The 20,837-nt window shown below is 42.8% G+C and overlaps 1 protein-coding gene across 1 annotated transcript in view; it reads left to right on the plus strand.

Moving 5' to 3' along the window:
• LOC126425296 (elongation factor 1-gamma) overlaps positions 1-20,837 on the plus strand; it is a 50,897-nt gene that overhangs the window by 22,453 nt on the left and 7,607 nt on the right. Inside the window, exons 5-6 of the mRNA XM_050088274.1 lie at positions 10,236-10,399; positions 15,316-15,449. Of these exons, the coding sequence (XP_049944231.1) occupies positions 10,236-10,399; positions 15,316-15,449 (298 nt within the window). The remainder of the gene's footprint in view (positions 1-10,235; positions 10,400-15,315; positions 15,450-20,837) is intronic.

Genomic DNA, 20,837 nt, shown 5'->3' on the forward strand with positions numbered 1-20,837 from the left:
ACATCTACATGGATACTCTGAAAATCACATTAAAGTGCCTGGCAGAGGGTTCATCGAACCACCTTCATAATTATGTTATTCCAGTCTTGTATAGCGTGTGGAAAGAATGAACACACATCTTTCTGTACAAGCTCTGATTTCCCTTATTTTATTGTGTTGATCGTTGCTCACTATTTAGATCGGTGTCGACAAAATATTTTTGCATTTGGAGGAGAAAGTTGGTGATTGGAATTTCGTGACAACTTTGTTGACATATTTTTGTTTCTGAAAAAGTTTGGTGGGGGGCAGATTCTAAGTTTATACAAGGTTAATTAAAACAGCAGTTAATAGCTTTATTTTCCTGTTTCCTTGTGCCAAGCCTCATATTCAGAGCATCCTAGTGTGCAGCATGATGCTCCATTATTTCGTAGATATGGTCTTCCCAAAAATGTGTGCTGCCAGGTGGTTTCCATCAGTTAACTTCTTTTCCACCAATCTAGCATTTTTAAACAAATGCTCAAGTCACTTTAATGATTTTATATGAATCTTAATCAGTGTTTCATTTCTCCTCATTCCACTTCTCTAAGTGTCTCATAACTTTAGATGATGGTGGTAGTGTAGCTACTGGCAGGCCATCAAGCCAGACAGGCTTTAACATAAGTCAGTGCACCAGCATCCCATTTTCTGTTACAAAAATTTAAGGCTCAAGAAGCACAAGTGAAATGTCCAGTCAGAAGTATTGTTACAAAACTTGGATTCCTCATATCAAAACAAAATACTCTAGGCACATCTGAAACTTGGAGTTTATGAAGGAATATTTTCATAGATCAAAAGTTTGTAACAAATGTTCAATAACACCCCTTTGCCTGGATCAGACACACCCTTCAAACTTTCTGGGTGGTGCTGAATGGTTTTGCAGGCTTATGTGACACATTGATGAAGGATCTTGGTATTTGGAATTTCTGCTGCACAAACCATTGGCAGCCGTATTTGCAATTTCTGCTGAATTAACTAGTGGCTGCAGGAAGATTCCAAGAGGACAATTGGTGCTGGGGTACATGCATATCATAGAACAAGTTCCCTCCTTATCCATAGATTGCATCCAAAACACTGATCTGGAGTCGGATCTCTCCAAACCACATGCCTCATCTTATCTAGAGCCACATAGTGGAATGTGATCGCATGACTCCCATGTATCCTAATTGCAGGAGTACATCCTGTAGTAAATATTCTGAATAAGGTCTTCATAGATTGCACTTGTTAATGGTTTCTCACTCCTCCCCCCCCCCCTTTTCCTCTGCTGTTGGATTGGCCAACAGAAAACACTTCTTTCTGTATTGTCCTTTTTGGTTTAGTGTTTCTAAATTATTTTGCTTCACATGTCAAACTTGTCCCACAAAATTTTAGTATCTGTTTGGTTAAGATGGTCTTATTTTCTCATTTCTTCTCCTATATTTTCCATGTTTCAATAAATTTCTTTATTACTACATAATTTACAACCTTCCATAGTTTCCTAAATTATTAGTAAATGCTTAGACATTCACTTGCATTCCATCTTAACTATTGTGTTTAATTTTTTAGACTGGCATTTTTTGTTGAAAAAGTTTTTATTTGCTTACCTCATGCCCTTCCCCTTTTATATATCCTTCCCTCTAAAGCAGCTTTTTCCAAACCATTTTGTCGAATAATCTCCCTCTCAAGATTCCCCCCTGCGGGTCCGGGGATTAGAATAGGCCCGAGGTATTCCTGCCTGTCGTAAGAGGCGACTAAAAGGAGTCCCACCCCCTCAAGAGGGGTCGTTAGCGCCTGCGTCCGGAGACGGACGGTTCCACGACCTCTATTTGCGGTCATTTTGCTTTTTCACTTCTCGTTTCTTCCTTCCTTTGGTTGGTTCCTTTCTTTGCTCTTTTCCACCTCACTGTCTTCCTTACTCTTTCCTTGTCTTCTTCTGCTTGCCTTCTCCTTGCCTTCTCATTGCCTTCTTCTCATTGCCTTCTTCTCATTGCCTTCTTCTCATTGCCTTCTTCTCATTGCCTTCTTCTCATTGCCTTCTTCTCATTGCCTTCTTCTCATTGCCTTCTTCTCATTGCCTTCTTCTCATTGCCTTCTTCTCATTGCCTTCTTCTCATTGCCTTCTTCTCATTGCCTTCTTCTCATTGCCTTCTTCTCATTGCCTTCTTCTCCTTGCCTTCTTCTCATTGCCTTCTTCTCATTGCCTTCTTCTCCTTGCCTTCTCTGGTCTCCGCCTCGGCGTTTGAGACAGTCTGTCCTCTCTCTCCCTCTCTCTCCTCCTTTTCCTCTTCTTCCTTCCTCCCTGTGCTTGTCTGAAGGCCGACCCACGCGTTCGCACGCGTAGCCGGTGACGGGGTAACGCGTAATTCCCCGCCCTGGGTAGACATGTAAGGCACGCGCGTACCCCCTGGTAAAGGCCAGGCCCGGGCAGGGGTGATTGCCTGAGCTGATACCTTCTGACCATGCCGATTGGTCCCTCCGTCTGGTTCTCGGGAGGTGTGACCTGAGGTGTAAACATTCACCTAAGGCGGGAGTGCCCTCTGAGAGGGTCCCCACAAGGAAGGAGCGCGCCATCGGAGACGCTGGCAATCATGGGGGATTCCTCCGCAATGGATTTCACTCCATCTGTCTCGACTTCTGCCCAAAAACGGAAACGTGACCAACCATCAGTGACAAAAGTACTACCGCCAACCCCACAGTTCCTCGTCGTTTCTCGATCTGAGGACGGAAAGGATTTTTCCTCTGTCAACCCTTTCGTTATCCAGAAGGGTGTAGATGCCATAGCCGGATCTGTCAAATCTTGTACCAGGTTGCGTAACGGTACCTTATTACTAGAAACTGAGAGCGCCTTTCAGGCACAAAAACTGCTTCGGGCCACACTCCTGTACACGTTCCCTGTGCGGGTGGAGGCTCACCGAACTTTGAATTCGTCTCGTGGTGTGGTCTATACTAGCTCCCTCGACGGACTGACTGACGAGGAGATTCAATCTTTCCTCGCTGAGCAGGGCGTGACGGCTGTCCATATGGTCATGAAAAAGGTCAACAATGACCTTGTACCGACCCGGACACTTTTCTTGACCTTCGATAGTGTTCAGCTGCCATCGCGCATCAAGGCGGGCTACGAGGTTATTTCTGTTCGCCCCTATGTCCCGACACCTACGTGCTGCTACCAGTGTCAGCGTTTCAATCACACTCGACAGTCTTGTTCCAATGCGGCTAAATGTGTCACTTGTGGCAGGGATGCCCATGGGGTGACTGTCCACCTCCGTCTCCTCGTTGTGTGAACTGTCAGGGTGACCATCCGCATCCTCCCGCGACTGTCCTGTCTATAAGGAGGAACGCTGTATCCAAGAAATTAGGGTCAAAGAGAAAGTGTCCACCTCGGCTGCTCGCAAGCTATTGGCTAGTAGGAAGCCCACGCTGCTCCCAGCGGGGAAACACAGTACTGTCCTCGCCTCTCCTCGGACTACCAGGGAGGTGGCAACCCAGACATGCGATCTGACCTTCAGCACCACGGTCGTCCGTTCGGCCAGTGCTAAGATCGCCCGGTCGACGTCTCCTCTTCCTCCCGTCACCCCTCAGACACACCTTCATCAGCTTCTGCCAAGACGAAGACCCAGAAGTCAGATGCACGGGCCTTCAAGAAGGAACCGTCCCGTGCAGACTTCCTACGTACCTCTACCTCCCAGCCTTCGACCGGTACTTCCACCAAACGTCCTTCCAAGAAGGCTCATAGGAAGCACAGTTCTCCTTCTCCGCCACGGCGCATTTCTTCTCCTGCGCCACCCAGCTGCCGCCCCAGGCCGTCATCCGTTTCGCCTGGCCGCACCGCTGGTAGCCGAACATCTGGCCGTTCACCGGCGAAGGAAGCTCCCCCTCCCGGCCATCTTCCCAAGATGGCCGATGAACCTATAGACCCAATGGACGAAGACTGTCCGCCTACTGATAGCGGCGTCAGTGCTCGCTCGAAGCCAGGCCCTCCGCGGCCTTCGAGGTGACCCCTTCTTCTATCTTCATTTTCTTACGATGGCACTTATTCACTGGAATATTCGCAGCATTCGCTCCAATCGAGAGGACTTGAAGTTGCTGCTCCGCTTGCACCGTCCGCTCGTCGTAGCCCTCCAGGAAACGAAGCTACGCCCATGCGATCAAATTTCCTTGGCACACTACACCTCTGTGCGTTTTGACCTACCCCCTGTGGTGGGTATCCCAGCTCGTGGAGGGGTTATGTTGCTCGTCCGGGATGATATTTATTACGATCCCATCACGTTGCACACCGGCCTGCAGGCAGTTGCCATCCGCATTACTCTCCCCACTTTTACATTTTCCATTTGTACCGTTTACACTCCATCGTCATCTGCCGTTACCAGGGCAGACATGATGCAACTTATTGCTCAGCTACCTACACCATTTTTGTTAACTGGAGACTTCAATGCCCACCATCCCCTTTGGGGCTCTCCAGCATCCTGCCCGAGGGGCTCCCTGTTAGCAGACCTTTTCAACCAGCTCAACCTTGTCTGCCTCAATACTGGCGCCCTTACTTTCCTTTCGGACACATCTCACACCTATTCCCATTTAGACCTCTATATGTACTCCCCAACTTGCACGCCGGTTTGAGTGGTATGTACTTTCTGATACATATTCGAGCGACCACTTCCCGTGTGTTATCCATCTCCTGCAGCATACCCCCTCTCCATGCTCCTCTAGTTGGACCATCTCCAAGGCAGGGGGCTCTTCTCTTCCAGGGCGACCTTTCAGGATCAAACCTTCACAAGCTGCGATCGTCAGCTCGCACACCTTACGGAAGTCATTCTCGCTGCTGCTGAATATTCCATCCCTCACCCTACTTCTTCTCCACGTCGCGTACCGGTCCCCTGGTGGACTGCAGCATGTAGAGACGCTTTACGTGCTCGTCGACATGCTTTACGCACCTTTAAACGCCACCCTACAGTGGCGAATTGTATCAATTATAAACGATTACGTGCTCAGTGTCGTCGTATTATTAAAGAAAGCAAGAAAGCCAGCTGGGCTGCTTTCACAAGCACCTTCAACAGTTTTCCTCCTCCTCCTGTTGTCTGGGGTGGCCTGCGCCGGCTATCTGGCACTAAGGTCCACTCACCAGTTTCTGGCTTGATGGTCGCGAATGCCGTCCTTGTGGCCCCTGAGGATGTCTCCAATGCCTTCGGCCGCTTTTTCGCCGAGGTTTCGAGCTCCGCTCATTACCACCCTGCCTTCCTCCACCGCAAACAGGCAGAGGAGGCTAGGCCACCTAACTTCCGCTCCTCGAATCGTGAAAGTTATAATGCCCCATTCACCATGCGGGAACTCGGAAACGCACTTGGCCAATCACGGTCCTCCGCTCCAGGGCCTGATTCTATTCATATTCAGATGCTGAAGAACCTTTCTCCTGCGAGTAAAGGTTTTCTTCTTCGTACTTACAATCGCATCTGGATTGAGGGACATGTTCCCGCATGCTGGCGCGAGTCTATTGTTGTCCCGATTCCTAAGCCGGGGAAGGACAAGCACTTGCCTTCCAGTTATCGACCCATCTCGCTTACCAGCTGTGTCTGTAAAGTGATGGAGCGAATGGTTAACTCTCGATTGGTTTGGCTGCTTGAGTCTCGACGCCTACTTACCAATGTACAATGTGGATTTCGTAGGCGCCGCTCTGCTGTTGACCATCTGGTTACGTTGTCGACCTTCATTATGAATAACTTCTTGCGGAAGCACCCGACCGCGGCTGTGTTATTTCATTTGGAGAAGGCTTACGACACCTGTTGCAGGGCGGGCATTCTCCGCACCATGCGTACATGGGACCTTCGCGGTCGCCTCCCTCTTTTTATTCGTTCTTTTTTAATGGATCGACAGTTCAGGGTACGTGTGGGTTCTGTCCTGTCAGACACCTTTCGCCAGGAGAATGGGGTGCCACAGGGCTCAGTTTTGAGCGTCGCTCTCTTCGCCATCGCGATCAATCCTATAATGGATTGCCTCCCAGCTGATGTATCAGGCTCCCTTTTCGTGGACGATTTTACCATCTATTGCAGCGCGCAGTGTACACGTGTCCTGGAGCGCTGTCTTCAGCGTTCTCTTGACCGTCTTTACTCCTGGAGTGTCGCCAATGGCTTCCGTTTTTCTGACGAGAAGACGGTCTGTATTAACTTCTGGCGCTACAAAGAGTTTCTCCCACCGTCCTTACGACTCGGTCCCGTTGCTCTCCCAATCGTGGAGACAACAAAATTTTTAGGTCTTACATTTGACAGGAAACTTAGCTGGTCTCCACATGTCATATTTGGCTGCCCGTTGTACCCGTTCTTTAAATGTCCTCCGTGTTCTCAGTGGTATGTCGTGGGGAGCGGATCGAACCGTCCTGCTTCGTCTATATCGGTCGATCGTCCGCTCCAAGCTGGATTGTGGGAGCTTCGTATACTCCTCTGCACGGCCATCCATCTTACGCCGCCTCAACTCCATACAACATCGGGGTTTACGACTTGTGATCGGAGCGTTTTATACTAGTCCCGTAGAGTGTCTTCATGCTGACGCTGGCGAATTGCCACTCACCTACCGGTGCGATGTACTGCTTTGTCGGTATGCCTGTCGGCTACTGTCAGTGCACGACCACCCGTCTTATCGCTCCTTTTTTGACGACTCTCTCGACCGTCAATACGGGTTGTATGTCTCTGCCCTGCTACCCCCTGGAGTTCGCTTTCGTCGCCTCCTTCAACACCTTAATTTTTCACTCCCTGCAACCTTTAGAGTGGGCGAGAGCCACACGCCACCTTGGCTCCAGGCTCAGGTCCGCGTTCACCTTGACCTCAGCTCGCTCCCAAAAGAGGTTACCCCCGGTTCGGTCTACCACTCCCGTTTTGTTGAACTTCGTTCAAAGTTCATCAATAGGACCTTCATTTATACAGATGGCTCAAAGACTAATGACGGGGTCGGGTGTTCTTTTATTGTCGGGGCACAAAGTTTCAAATACCGGCTCCATGGCCATTGTTCGGTCTTCACAGCTGAGCTCTTTGCCCTCTACCAGGTTGTTCTTTACATCTGCCGCCACCGACGTTCTGCTTATGTCATCTGCTCCGATTCCCTGAGCGCCATCCAGAGCCTCAGTGATCCGCGTCCGGTTCACCCTTTTGTGCACCGGATCCAACGCTCTCTTCAGCGGCTGGTGGACGTCGGTTCTCCGGTTAGCTTTATGTGGGTCCCTGGCCATGTCGGTATCCCTGGGAACGAAGCTGCAGATGCCGCGGCCAAGGCTGCGGTCCTCCAGCCTCGGACAGCTTCGTGTTGTGTCCATTCCTCAGACTGTAGCAGGGTCATTTGTCGGCGCATTTTATCGCTGTGGCATGCTGATTGGGCTGCACTTAAAGACAACAAGCTTCGGGCCTTGAAACCTCTTCCCGCGGCTTGGACATCCTCCTCCCGCCCTTCTCGGCGGGAGGAGGTCGTTTTGGCCCGGTTACACATTGGACACTGCTGGTTCAGCCATCGCCATCTGCTGACGGCTGCGCCGGCGCCGTTCTGCCCATGTGGGCAATTGCTGACGGTCCGCCACATTTTAATGTCCTGTCCGGATTTCAACACACTGCGTCTCGATCTTATCCTGCCATGTACTTTAGATGCCATTTTAGCAGATGACCCACGAGCAGCTGCTCGTGTCCTTCGTTTTATCAATTTGACACACCTCTCCAAGGACATTTGATGATGCTGTTTTTTAATCCTCTGCCTATCAGTCTGTCTTTTATCGCGGTTTTCCCTTTTAGTTGTTGTTTTAAACTTGTGCCTCGCGGTGCATTCTTAACGTAGTAAGGGCGCTAATGACCATTGAAGTTGTGCGCCCTAAAACCACAAAAAGAAAAAAAAAGAAAAAAAAACCCTCTCAAGATTTGTAACATTTTCAGTTTGACCTTGTCTCGATTTCAGAGTTTCCATGCACTTTTAATGTTAGTAAAAAGTTTTTTCACAGAAATTTCGTATCTACTGGCTATTTCTTCCTGAAGATGATTTTGTGTTATAGGAGGCAACACATTTCCAGGAAGTATTTTTAGATTCCTTATCAGCAGGTTTGTGGAAAGACATTTGAGTTATATGTTTGTTTCCACTAAACCTTTGTATTCACTTGTAAGTGCAATTTAGGTTTCATGTGTTCTTGGAGTATGTTTATTTATCCATTGTTGATAAATGATTGATAAACTTCAAATTCTATATGTAAATGATAAAAACTGATAGCTTCCACCCTTTCGGAACTTGTAGATATATTTATTTAAAATTGAAATATTCTCTTACTGCTCACTGTTGGGCATATTGGATTTAAGGGATTGTGTGTGGCAGAACATCCTGTAGCTTAAATCATTTTAGGAGGTATGCAGATATGAAGTGATGAAGCAGTAATGTCACAGCTTTGGGGAAAGGGGTAAGAACATAAATTTGTACACACACTTTGATTTTCAGTTAACAAAGTAGCAAAATATAGATTGCTACTTACTGTAAAAATGACACATTGTTGCAGACAGGCTCAGTTAAAACACTTAGACATTAGCTTTTGGCCACTGCCTTCATCATAAAAACGCACAGAAGCAAGCATACCTCATGCACCCATGACCATCTCCAGCAGCTGGGACCAAAATATTAGAATGAATTCTGGTCCGAGCTGCCAGAGATATGATAGTAATGTGTGTGTTAGGTGTGCTTGCTTATATGCATGAATTTGTGTGCCTTTCTTTCTCTAAGGCTGTGGCCAAAAACGAATGTTTCTCTTGTCCTCAACTCAGTGTGGGCCCTTTACAGTAAATAATACGTAGGTATATTGCAGTGGAACCCTACTTTTGAAAATGTAAAATTTAGGGAACCGCCTATTAAGTGGTAAAAGTAATGTGCAAGATCCCCCTTGCATTTTCTCACTTTTATGTATGATATATGTACATAGCAGACATGAATATGCTTGTAAGGGACATTATTGCCTAGTAAATGTATATTACCTAATAAAATATGCTGCTGTAACTGGAGTTGGTGACTGACTGGGACATAGAAAGATTTGACTTAATTTCATGCATAATAATTGATGATTTTCGAAGCTGCCACTCATGTAAATAATCCAACATTGAATCAGTTTCTTCTTTTTTTGTGCTTTGCATGACACGTTTCGAGAATTTGTCTTATTGTAGAGTGCAAGTATTTACTTAAGTGGTTTTGTGTGATGTTTGCATACGTGTTGTGTGTCCCTTGCACGGCAGTTATGTTTTTGAGGTATTAAGTGCTGTACCTCCTCAGTTATGTAGAAAACCACACACACTATCACTCACATTGTTTGTGAAACCTGACAAAAAATAAATTTGTAAATATTGCACTTATCAAGAAACACTTAACAGGAACACATTCTTGAAACACATCTTGCTATGCCTGAAAAAAATAAATAATTCTAGATGTGTTTAAATCAAAAATATTACAACACATTGAGTGAAGGTGTCAAGATTACAACAATTGCAAAGCTATGCATGCATATTAGAGACAGTTTGGAAATAGTTGTAGTTGGTCATGATACCACAAACCTTTACTCCCATCAGCCATCACACCAAGTAGAGCTTGGCAGTGGCAAGAGATATGGCAATAGTGGTTCAGGCTTTTACCATTTGCCAGTTCTACTGAGTGGAGAACCCTGCTGTCAAGAAACTTAGCCATGGAACATTTGTAAACACTTACTTCACAGCCAGTGCCATGTCAGCATTATTTTACATCAATTACATCAGTTTTTCCTCCACAGACATTTCTTCATAAAGTGTAAATTGTGGGAAAATTATAAGCATGTTAACAAATAATTGGGTCCAAATTAATATAGAGGATGTCAGAAATTTGACTGGAGTGGTACAAATGGTGTAAATGGCAGGAAAAATGTTAATTCTGGGAACATAAAAGGAGGGTTTTGATGTATATCTAAAATTCGAAAGGTCTTTATAAATATAACATTAACTGCATGGAAGTACCAGTGGTTCACATCCCTTATTTTTAATTTCATGTGATTCTTATTTTTAAAAGCATTCGTGACATAATTAACGTATTGATGTAGTTCCATCGTATTACTAGTTTCCTTGCACAGTCATAAGTATTTGTATATCATCTTACCACAATATACTTACCCTGTCATCCTTGCTTATCAAGTGATTTACTTTTAATTTTGTTTTGTATAATGTAATAGTGTATAAAATTTTTGTAGTTTAGTAAATAGTGATAATTCTTGACTGCTGCAGGCAACAGAACGTTCAAAGGAGGATGTGAAGGAAGCACTTAGAACTCTGAACAATCACCTCCTGACACGTACCTTCCTAGTTGGGGAACGCATATCCCTCGCAGACATTTGTGTTGCCTGTACGCTGCTGCACTTGTATCAGTATGTTCTGGACCCTGCCTTTAGGTGAGACCATTTTCTGTTTTTAATGTATGGATTTTGTGTTTGATAGCTGGCTCATGTGTAATGCAACTGTTGATAATCTTGCGTTCACTGGTGTAAAAACTATGTAGAGGAAAAAGATAATTGACTGACTTCATAGCATCTAGACATAAACAAAACTTCGATTTGAAATATAGCTTTATTTAAATAGGCGAGACTCAGCGTATTACACAGAAGATATTTGTGGAAATTCGAGAATATATGGCTGTTGGAACTGGCTTGAGCAATTAGGTTTGTGGGGGTTTTCTAAGATACATTTACACGTGCCATATTTTACCATAATAATGGTACAGTGTGGCTGCAATTTTGCCAAGCAATATTCCCAGTGTTGGAGGTAATGGCCAAGGTTTGTCAGCATTGTCCACCAAGGGAAGGGAATGTTCATTGTTGCAGGACAGTACGTAAGTCTGTCTTTGCATCTGAAGGCTCCCCTCCCACTCTAACCTTTGTTTCCTACTCTCACAGACTGTGGTGCAGTCATTTGTCTGAGAAAAAGTTTGCATACCTACATATAGTGGTTTTCTATGTTGTGTACTGCTATGTGGACAAACAACAAAATAATCAATTTTGTAAATGTAATTAATCTGCAGCCAAACCTATAGGATATGGAAAGTAATGCAAACAAAGATTGCAATCTGAAAAAGGATATCGGGCAAGTTATTGCCAGTGAGCTCAGAATTTCACCTGATTGAAGTGTGCAAAGAGGCACTGTGGTCATTGGGGCGGGGGGATCACGGTGAAGTTGGTTCAGCCACAATTCGGCAGTGACCATTCTTGCTGGTAGACTGTCGTTAATTGCCATCCCTACATCAAATACAGTGTAGTAATTATAGTTAGGACCTTTGATATACAACATTGCTGTCTCACATGCCCTATCTTTTGTACAATATGCACTACTGGCCGTTAAAATTGCTACACCACGAAGATGACGTGCTTCAGACGTGAAATTTAACCGACAGGAAGAAGATGCTGTGATATGCAAATGATTAGCTTTTCAGAGCATTCACACAAGGTTGGCGCCAGTGGCGACACCTACAACGTGCTGACATGAGGAAAGTTTCCAACCAATTTCTCATACATAAACAGCAGTTGACGGCATTGCCTGGTGAAACATTGTTGTGATGCCTCGTGTAAGGAGGAGAAATGCGTACCATCATGTTTACTTAGATAAAGGTCATATTGTAGCCTATCGCGATTGCGGTTTATCGTATCACGACATTGCTGCTCGTGTTGCTTGAGATCCAAATGTCTGTTAGCAGAACATGGAATAGGTGGGTTCAGGAGGGTAATACGGAACGCCGTGCTGGATCCCAACGGCCTCGTATCACTAGCAGTCGAGATACCAGGCATCTTATCCGCATGGCTGTAATGGATCGTGCAGCCACGTCTCGATCCCTGAGTCAACACATGGGGACATTTGCAAGACAGCAACCATCTACACGAACAGTTAGACGACGTTTGCAGCAGCATGTACTATCAGCTCGGAGACCATGGCTACAGTTACCCTTCAGGCTGCGTCACAAACAGGACTGCCTGCGATGGTGTAGTCGATGAACCTGGGTGCACGAATGGAAAAACGTCATTTTTTCAGATGAATCCAGGTTCTGTTTAGAGCATCATGATGGTCGCATTCGTGTTTGGCGACATCGCGGTGAGCGCACATTGGAAGCTTGTATTCATCGCCATACTGGCGTATCACCTGGCTTGATGGTATGGGGTGCCATTGGTTACACGCCTCGGTCACCTCTTGTACACGTTGACAACACTTCGAACAGTGGACGTTACATTTGAGATGTGTTACGACCCGTGGCTCTACCCTTCATTCGATCCCTGCAAAACCTACATTTCAGCAGGATAATGCACGACCGCATGTTGCAGGTCCTGTACGGGCGTTTCTGGATACAGAAAATGTTGGACTGCTGCCCTGGCCAGCACATTCTCCAGATCTCTCACCAATTGAAAATGTGCGGTCAATGGTGGCCGAGCAACTGGCTTGTCACAATACGCCAATCGCTACTCTTGATCAACTGTGGTATCATGTTGAAGCTGCATGGGCAGCTGTACCTGTGTACACTATCAAAGCTCTGTTTGGCTCAGTGCCCAGGCGTATCAAGGCCGTTACTACAGCCAGAGGTGGTTGTTTGGGGTACTGATTTCTCGGGATCTATGCACCCAAATTGCATGAAAATGTAATCACATGTTAGTTCTAGTGTAATATATTTGTCCAATGAAAACCCGTTTATCATCTGCATTTCTTCTTGGTGTAGCAATTTTAATGGCCAGTAGTGTAAATAGCCTGTAACTGGACTGTGGTTTGAAGATGTTGAGGACGTGACTTGAGCTTGTTCTCTGCAGGGGAATGACTTTCGTGGCCCTCTTTTATAGGATATAAATTGCCTGTGACTTGACTGTGGTTCATAGGTGTCAAGGGCATGAGCTTGGTTTCTGTGTTGGGGCATGATCTTCGTGGTGCGGGGTGGGTGGTATCATTGGCATAGGGGTGGACCTGAGATGTGGCATACTTTTGGTGGGCGATGGACTAACACTTCAAATGAAGAGGGTAGGACGTTCCTCTTGGTAAAGGGATTATTGTTAAAGGATAAAACATATAGATTTTTGCTTGACAGGGCATCCACGTCTGTTGTTCATTGTCAGCGATGAAATCTGACAGTTCTAAAAATTAATTACTTCTTCAAATGCAAATACTGTGTGCTTTCAGGTCATATGTCCCTTTGTCACGCGCATCTGCAAAATATTAAATGAATAACATGTATTCACGTGGTTAAGACAATCAAAGCAAAACAGAACCAACAGAAATTCTTAAAAAAGCTTTCGTTAAAATTAGTCCATGAAGGATGCATAACTATGGTTAAAAGATGTTAAACTAGTGCATCTGCGGTACATGGTATTCAAGAAAATGGCCTTTTCAATCCTAAGTCTGCCATAAAGCTTCTCGCAGAGGAGGGACTACATAAAAGGGTAAAGGCCCCCAATTAAAGGCAGAGACCATTGTTTAGTATAATAAACCATAAAAAGAGTTAATGGCTCAACATCCCAAATCCCCATTACAAAACTTAACAATGATCCAGGCTTAGGGGTGCACCAGACATGGATCCACATGAAGACAGGTAGACAATATTTTGAGTGCTGGATGCCCAGAAAAGATGTTATAGACTGTGCAGTTGTGGGTACATAAGGAAAAGTACGTAACCCCCTAAGTAAAGTTTGCGACCTACCAGTGCTGTTTAGGCACCCTCAGACCAGTACAAAGCACAACCCAAAGTTGAAATACCAGTGGGAGCAGTTATGTAGATGGAATGTTAGTATGTGGACTGCTCGTGACGTCTGGTCTACAAAATTTAAATTAATGTACATGCCAACAACAGGTTTAAGGAAACGCAAACTATTATTTACTGTTATCAATATAATAGAGGGAAACATTCCACGTGGGAAAAATTATATATAAAAACAAAGATGAGGTGACTTACCGAACGAAAGCGCTGGCAGGTCGATAGACAATGAAGACTTGGTCATAAAGATGTCTTAACACCAGAACTTTATTCCCTATGACATTACTAAATGAAAATGTCAACTGATTTCTCTCCCCAAACAAAATTGATGATTCTAAATGCAAATGTAGCTGAACTACATTGTTTTAGGAGTTCCAAAATGTGCTTTTTTCCAGTTTACTTTTTCATAAGTGTGGACAAGTAAGGATTGTGAAGTTTCCACTCTGTTATTTCCTCAGTTACGTGTTTCACTTATCATTGATGTGGTACCTGTAGATTGCAAAATGGAACGTTTTCTTTGAAGTTGAGGGTCAGACTATTCACAGATACTTCTAAGAATCTAGTTTGCCATTTCTTCTGCTACTGTGCATATACTCGGATTGGTTACTGCACTAGTGTCACCTGCTAAAAGAACTAATTCTGCTTGTAGTATGTTAGATGAAAGATGTTCACATATGAGGAACAAAGGCGGCCCTCAGATTGAGCCTTGAGGAATCCCATGCCACAGTTGGTAATTCCATTTACCTATGTGCTATTAAGAGTTTCTTTTCTGATTGTGCTCAAACTCTGTTTCAGAGCTGTGAATGAGCATGTTCACTATCTCCTCCAGAATTGCCCCCATCACATGAAAATACTTTTAAGATATTTTATTACAATTGTGTGTGAAGTGTCAGCATTTACAAAGGACAAAAATCAATCTTATTTTTGTTACTTATTATTACTGTCAGTAATATTGTCCCATTACCTATTCTCAGTTGCAAGAGTTGGTGAAATTAATAGTAGACTGCATAATTGTCATGACTTGCAAATTTATGAAATATTTCCAAATATCGTAAACCAGAGCTTGCCAATGTGTAATGATCGTTGAAAGTAAGCAAATTGAATTTTTGTAATGTTAACATAATCTAAATTTTAATCCTACAAATTTAAGTCGGTCATGTTGTTTGTGCTTAGTCTGAAAAAAATGTGTGAAAATGAGTGTCTTTATATTTTAAATTCAGGTGTGTTGTAGGAGTGTGGAATCTTGGAATGGTGCTGCTCCTTTAATTGTTCACTTGATAGTTAAGTTTCCCTTTCTAGTCTTGTCTATTTAAAAAGGCTGTCACTGATATGTTGTTCTCTCTTTGAGTGCAGTTGTGTTTCCTGTGACACAATTTGTAATTAAGGGAGATACAGTGAAAATATGCCATGTTCCACCCTGATCTGCATTGTCATACAGAATTCAGAACTAATAATGGCACACACTTGACATTAAACATTGTTTTAAAATTTCTCAATGTTATCTGTGACAATACTGTAAATTTATGTAAACGTGACATAATGACAAGTGGCGATTGAATTATTACCAGAAACTTTTATTTTTTTCTCAAGGAAGCCGTATCAAAATGTAAACAGATGGTTCAATACCATTATCAACCAACCACAAGTTAAAGCTGTTATTGGTGAATTCAAACTGTGTGAGAAGATGGCAGAATTTGATCCAAAGAAATTTGCTGAATTCCAAGGTAATTCGCTAGATAAATTTCATTATTATAATTTCACAGCTTTATTGATTTCTGTAAGTGTAGTTACTACATAATTTTTAGCTCATCATTTACACAAATGTTGAGATGCTTTTAATGGCTTTTGGCCAGGCACAGTTACTGTTAATGCATCATACTTTTAAACAGATAATGCATTAGCCTATTAGATGTACAACTGTTGTCTGATTAAAGAAGCTTTTTGAATTTTCTGTATGAATAACATTAGATGCATAGGTGAGGAGTCTTTTCTTGTGAAAGATAAGTACTACCTCCTGATTGGTCATTTCTTTTACATCCAAGAATGTTTAATAACAGCCTGCGGTGTATTGACATAAAAACAGTATTTCAGTTAAGGTTCAAAACTTGATTTAGAAGTCTAATCACCCTGCTTTGGGATTTCTGTAAACTGCTGACAGCAAATGCTGAGATTGCACTTTCTAACAAGCTCTTGCCTGACGTTTTCCCTGACATTTTTCGTTTAGGATAACATGCTCACTGATTTAGGTATTGTCGGTGTATTATACATTTTGTAAAATATTTATAATGTGTCAAATAATCTTTTAAAACAGCTCAGGATTGATGTGAAGTGGGAGTTGACAAATACCCCCTCAAGAGAAAAATACTTCTTTTCTGCTATTCCACCAGCCTTTCTCATCCCACTGCAAGCAATCCTACCTCTTGCCATGGGGAAAAAAGTTTGTAATTCGAGGAAAGATTTCTCTATAATTAGTTTCACTATCAGATATCAAACTTGCCTCAAATAATGGTATTAGTAAATAATGAACAATTGACTTCCTGCTGCACTGAGTTGGTTGGATTCAAAACTCACCTTATCAGATAGCTTGCAGGGTTTGCGAACAGGTTCTTTTGTATGAAATGATTCATATGGTCATTGGCTCTCATTCACTGGTAAGGCTGAATGCAAACTCTACTATTCTAAGAGTGTCACATGACACAGATGCTTAGTAAGTTTGTAGCTGAAAAGTTTTATTTTTTGTTGAAATCTTATCCACTTGTGAGGATTGAAAGCTCTTGGATTGCAGTAAACAAAAATATTTAATTTTCCCATTAATTACATATTGTCTTCTGCCAGTGCCTTTTCTTGTTTACACAATTGACTGCTTTGTTGATATTCTCCCTGTTGTGCGTGGTAAGGTCGACAAAATGGCTATCAGATGTTAGATGATACCTATACATTATGCCTTTGTGTAGAAGTGAGATCTGTGACTGTCTTGGTGAGTGGAGGGGAATGTACCTACTGTGGCAGAGCGTTTAGCCAGCAAATTAATGTCCTGTTAAAGGTCAGAAATTAAAACATCTGAAGGGGTTAATCAGAGTGTATACAATCCAGGACAACTGGGAGATCTGGGGAAAACCTGGGAATTTTTTAGAATTCCGGGAATTTTCCATTGTTTTTGTTTTCAGTTAAACTTTTTGACTGTGAAGAACCAATACTCTAACAAACGATGTTACTGTATCCCGTTACTGCAGAATAATACTGCAGCTATAAAACATAACGAGAGAAAAAACGAAGATAAAATTTCAATTGCAAAGGAAATACGCCATATACAGCGACCACACACAGTGCTCATACAAGCGTCTGCCAACAGCAAAATGAGTCAAAGACTTTAGGAAGACTATGCAATGCTTCGTAACAACAAATTGCCTCCGATGAGCGTGATGTCACAACTGTTTACATTAGATTCGTTTTAGCAGCAACGAGCGGGATCGTGCGCATGTGCAGTTGAGTAGTACCTTCTCCTGCTTTTGGCTACAGAAATATGGCTGTTAGTTGCTAAGCAGTCGCAGCAAGCATCTAGATGCTACCGGGAAAAATTTTACTGGAGCGCTCAAGCTGCCAGATTTACGCATGTGCAGCAGGCCCAGATCTAGGAAGGAGGGAGGCAAATTCACGCATTCCTGTCAGTTTTTGAACACATTCTAAGTTGATTTCTGAATGAATTATAAGTTGGTTTGTGCTTAGTGTACATGATGTCTCTGCCAGGGGAATCCTAGTCGCATGTACAAACTAACTTTCCTACAGACAAAAGGGGCTATAAGAGCTGAGTGGAGTAAGGCCGAACGGATGAATGCCAACCGCTGTCTGATTGTGTGATTGATTGGGTTTGCGAATGATGAGCATTGTTATAATTACTAGCGACATCCATAGATTCAGACTACAGGAGTGGAAATAAACGCATAACAGGTAAGAAAGATTACGTATTACCTTCTTGGTGTATCCAACAAAATGAAATTTTGTCCAGATCGCTATACTAGCAAGGGCCAGTTGTACAGTCTCTGGCTAGCAGCCTCTTTAAGGTCTGTTCTGGAAGTAGGGCGGAAAACGTATTGTACGAACACGTAACGATGCCTAACCGGAGAATAATCGCGGGATAACTGAACTGGTGATTCTGGCAGAGTTAGTGAAGTTAACCTGCGAATAAGCTTTGACATTGGCAGGAATAGTTACAGAATTAGTGATAACAAGACTGTTTGTTAAAAAGAGGAAGGAGAAGAAACAGGTACATTACACAAATTATGGAACAATATGATGATTCAAAGTCTGTATAAAATTTTATTACTACTTCTTTTCGATTTCATACTTCAGAAACTGGAGTGTATGAATGAAGTGTGAAACTATTTCCTAACATAAAACTTTTTGCTTGTAGTAGGTCTAATAGGCATTAGATATTGGTATATTGTGAATTATATTCTGTCGTTACAAAAAAAGACTGTTTGTGCCAAAACAGTCTCGTTTATTTGATGTGTGTTACAATTGTTGCAGTATTACAAAGGCCTATTTTATCTAGCAGACGGTGACTGAATAGATGTAATCAGATCGGGAAACCATACCAGCCTTGGGTCCTATTTGTATTAACAGCTTTTTCAGTATTAGACAACAACATTTCGACTTTTCATGTAGCGAAACGTTTGGTGAACTTTGTGCTAATAGATTCTTTCGCAGAAAGGAAAGCACGCCATGTAAAGCTGTAGAAAGATTAGGGGGGGGGGGGGGGCAGGATGTCAAAGCAGCCGAAAGTAAGCAGGAGAGGCACCACAGGACATTTTAATTTCCACTGTCCTGAATATGGTTTGATGGCATCCATTACAAGATATACATGTTTCAATTCCATAGAGCAAAGTACAGTGATGTGCAATAGAAGAATGCTGTGTGAGGCAGCGAGGCACTGCACTTTGGTACACTTATGACCAAATAACATGTGTTGCATTTCTCGAACACACGTTTAATCCATTAAAGTCTTTAGAAAGGTGTGCACTACAAAATGAACATATTTTTGAAAACTGGAATTTTTTAATTTTTGACGTCCCATCTCAAAGTGGTGGGGTATTGCCTCGGTTCGGAAATATTGTAGATCCGGGGCTCTACGTAGGCTCTGCGCAGAGCAGTCTGAGTTACAGTGGGGAAGTGGGTAGTCTCCACGTGGCCCATGTTTACATCAAGTGATTTTGCAGTTTCCTCTTCGTTTACTGCTCTCGTGTCAAATGAAAACAAAACAGATTTCTGTGGCTGGGAGCTGTCAAGTGAATTAAAATACATTCACATAATTACGGAAGGCTAAAATTTGTTAGTAGTTGCAGATTTTACTTCCACATTTGTGACAGTCAAGCATTGCCTTCCAGAACAGTGAAGTCACTTTTGTTGGTTTGCTAAAGAAATTTTCTTTCATAAATCTTTTCCGCTGAGGCAGACAAATATTTGAAACGAAGTGTTTAATTCTACACACTGTTCGCTGAATTTAAAGTCACATTTTCAAGTTGTGGCCTACTTCACTGGGAATCTGGACGTACGAATGTGCACTTTAAATGTGCTTATTTTAGTATGGGTCACGAAATTCCGATGCTGCTGGAGTGTCCTCTGATGTCTTGCGTCTTTTATGACATAATGTAAGATCTTTTAATGTTTACACGTACGAACATGCGGGCTCCCTACGACATCGTAGCTGCGCAAGCACGGTGATTGCTGTTATCTGGCAGAAACAAACCTATTTCTAACAGGTCACGGGAAAATATTCCGAATGGTGGTTTGAAAAGCATTACCATCAAAGTACCATTCTGGCAGTTACACCAGAACTCTGTGAGAAAGTACGATGAATTTCTTACATCGCAGAGCGTTTCACTCTCATTTGAAAATAAACTCTTCCATGACGAGCCATTTAGATGAATTTCGAGCCCAGATGATCAGAAATTTATGTTGTTGTTAAAAATTTTACTGGCACATTTGTGTGATATATCTTAAATTGTAATGCACGCATAAAAGATCAACATTATATGTGAAAGCTTAGCTTCTCTTGCAGCATATTAAGCTTATAGACCAATATTACATGTGAAAGCTTTGAGTTTTGTGTGTATTAATTTAAACCATTAACTTTTTTGTTTGTGTGTTCGCGCTTCTTAAGTGACGTTGCTATTGGCTGACTACATCGCGTGTCCTAAGCTCTGAATGTCATCGGCTGGCGAGATCACGTGACATGAGATATGACTGGCTTACAAAAGCGCACCGCAATCTCAATTTCAATGCTTCGGAAAGTAACATGCGGTGTTTGGTGGAATTCAAATTTATACTTTCGTAATACGAAAATATGCAGCGTACATGTTGCTGCACATCAAAGATCTTTCCAAAACATGTTTTTCCCTGTGTTTAGTTTTCGATAGCGCCGGGAAATTCTACGCTTGTGTTTAAAACCATAATCATTTGAAGGACTAATAAGTTAATACAGTTCCAAAATAAAATATACTGTTAGTTAACAGGGAAAAAGTATGCTTTCACCCAGGAGAAAGTGTTTTTATCTGGGAGAATTCCAGGATTTTTTTTTTTTTTTCCTTGTCCGCATATACACCCTGTTAATGTCACTAGAAGTTTGTGTGAAAGATTATATATTAGAATTTAGGGAATGGTGGTCATTTCAGTAGTTTTTCTGCAAACAGGATTAGTCATAAACATTTACACCACTTAACAGTTGTAACACACAGTTCCAATGAAACTGACATTTTGGTTATGTGTAACGGGTGTGCGGTTAAGGAGTCAGAACAATCCGAATTCCTTGGTGTTCAGATAGATGGCGAGCTATGATGAAAAGCTCATGTTCAGGAATGGTGCTGCTCCTTTAATTGTTCACTTGATAGTTAAGTTTCCCTTTGTAGTCTAGTCTATTTAAAAAGCTGTCACTGACATGTTGTTCTCTCTTTGAGTGCAGGTTGTGTTTCTTGTGACACAATTTGTAATTAAGGGAGATATAGTGAAAATATGCCATGTTCCACCCTGATCTGCATTGTCATACAGAATTCAGAACTAATGATGGCATACACTTGACATTCAACAGTGTTCTAATATTTCTCAGTGTTACCTGT

The sequence above is a fragment of the Schistocerca serialis genome, chromosome 10 (assembly GCF_023864345.2).
Source record: "Schistocerca serialis cubense isolate TAMUIC-IGC-003099 chromosome 10, iqSchSeri2.2, whole genome shotgun sequence".
NCBI lineage: Eukaryota > Metazoa > Arthropoda > Insecta > Orthoptera > Acrididae > Schistocerca > Schistocerca serialis.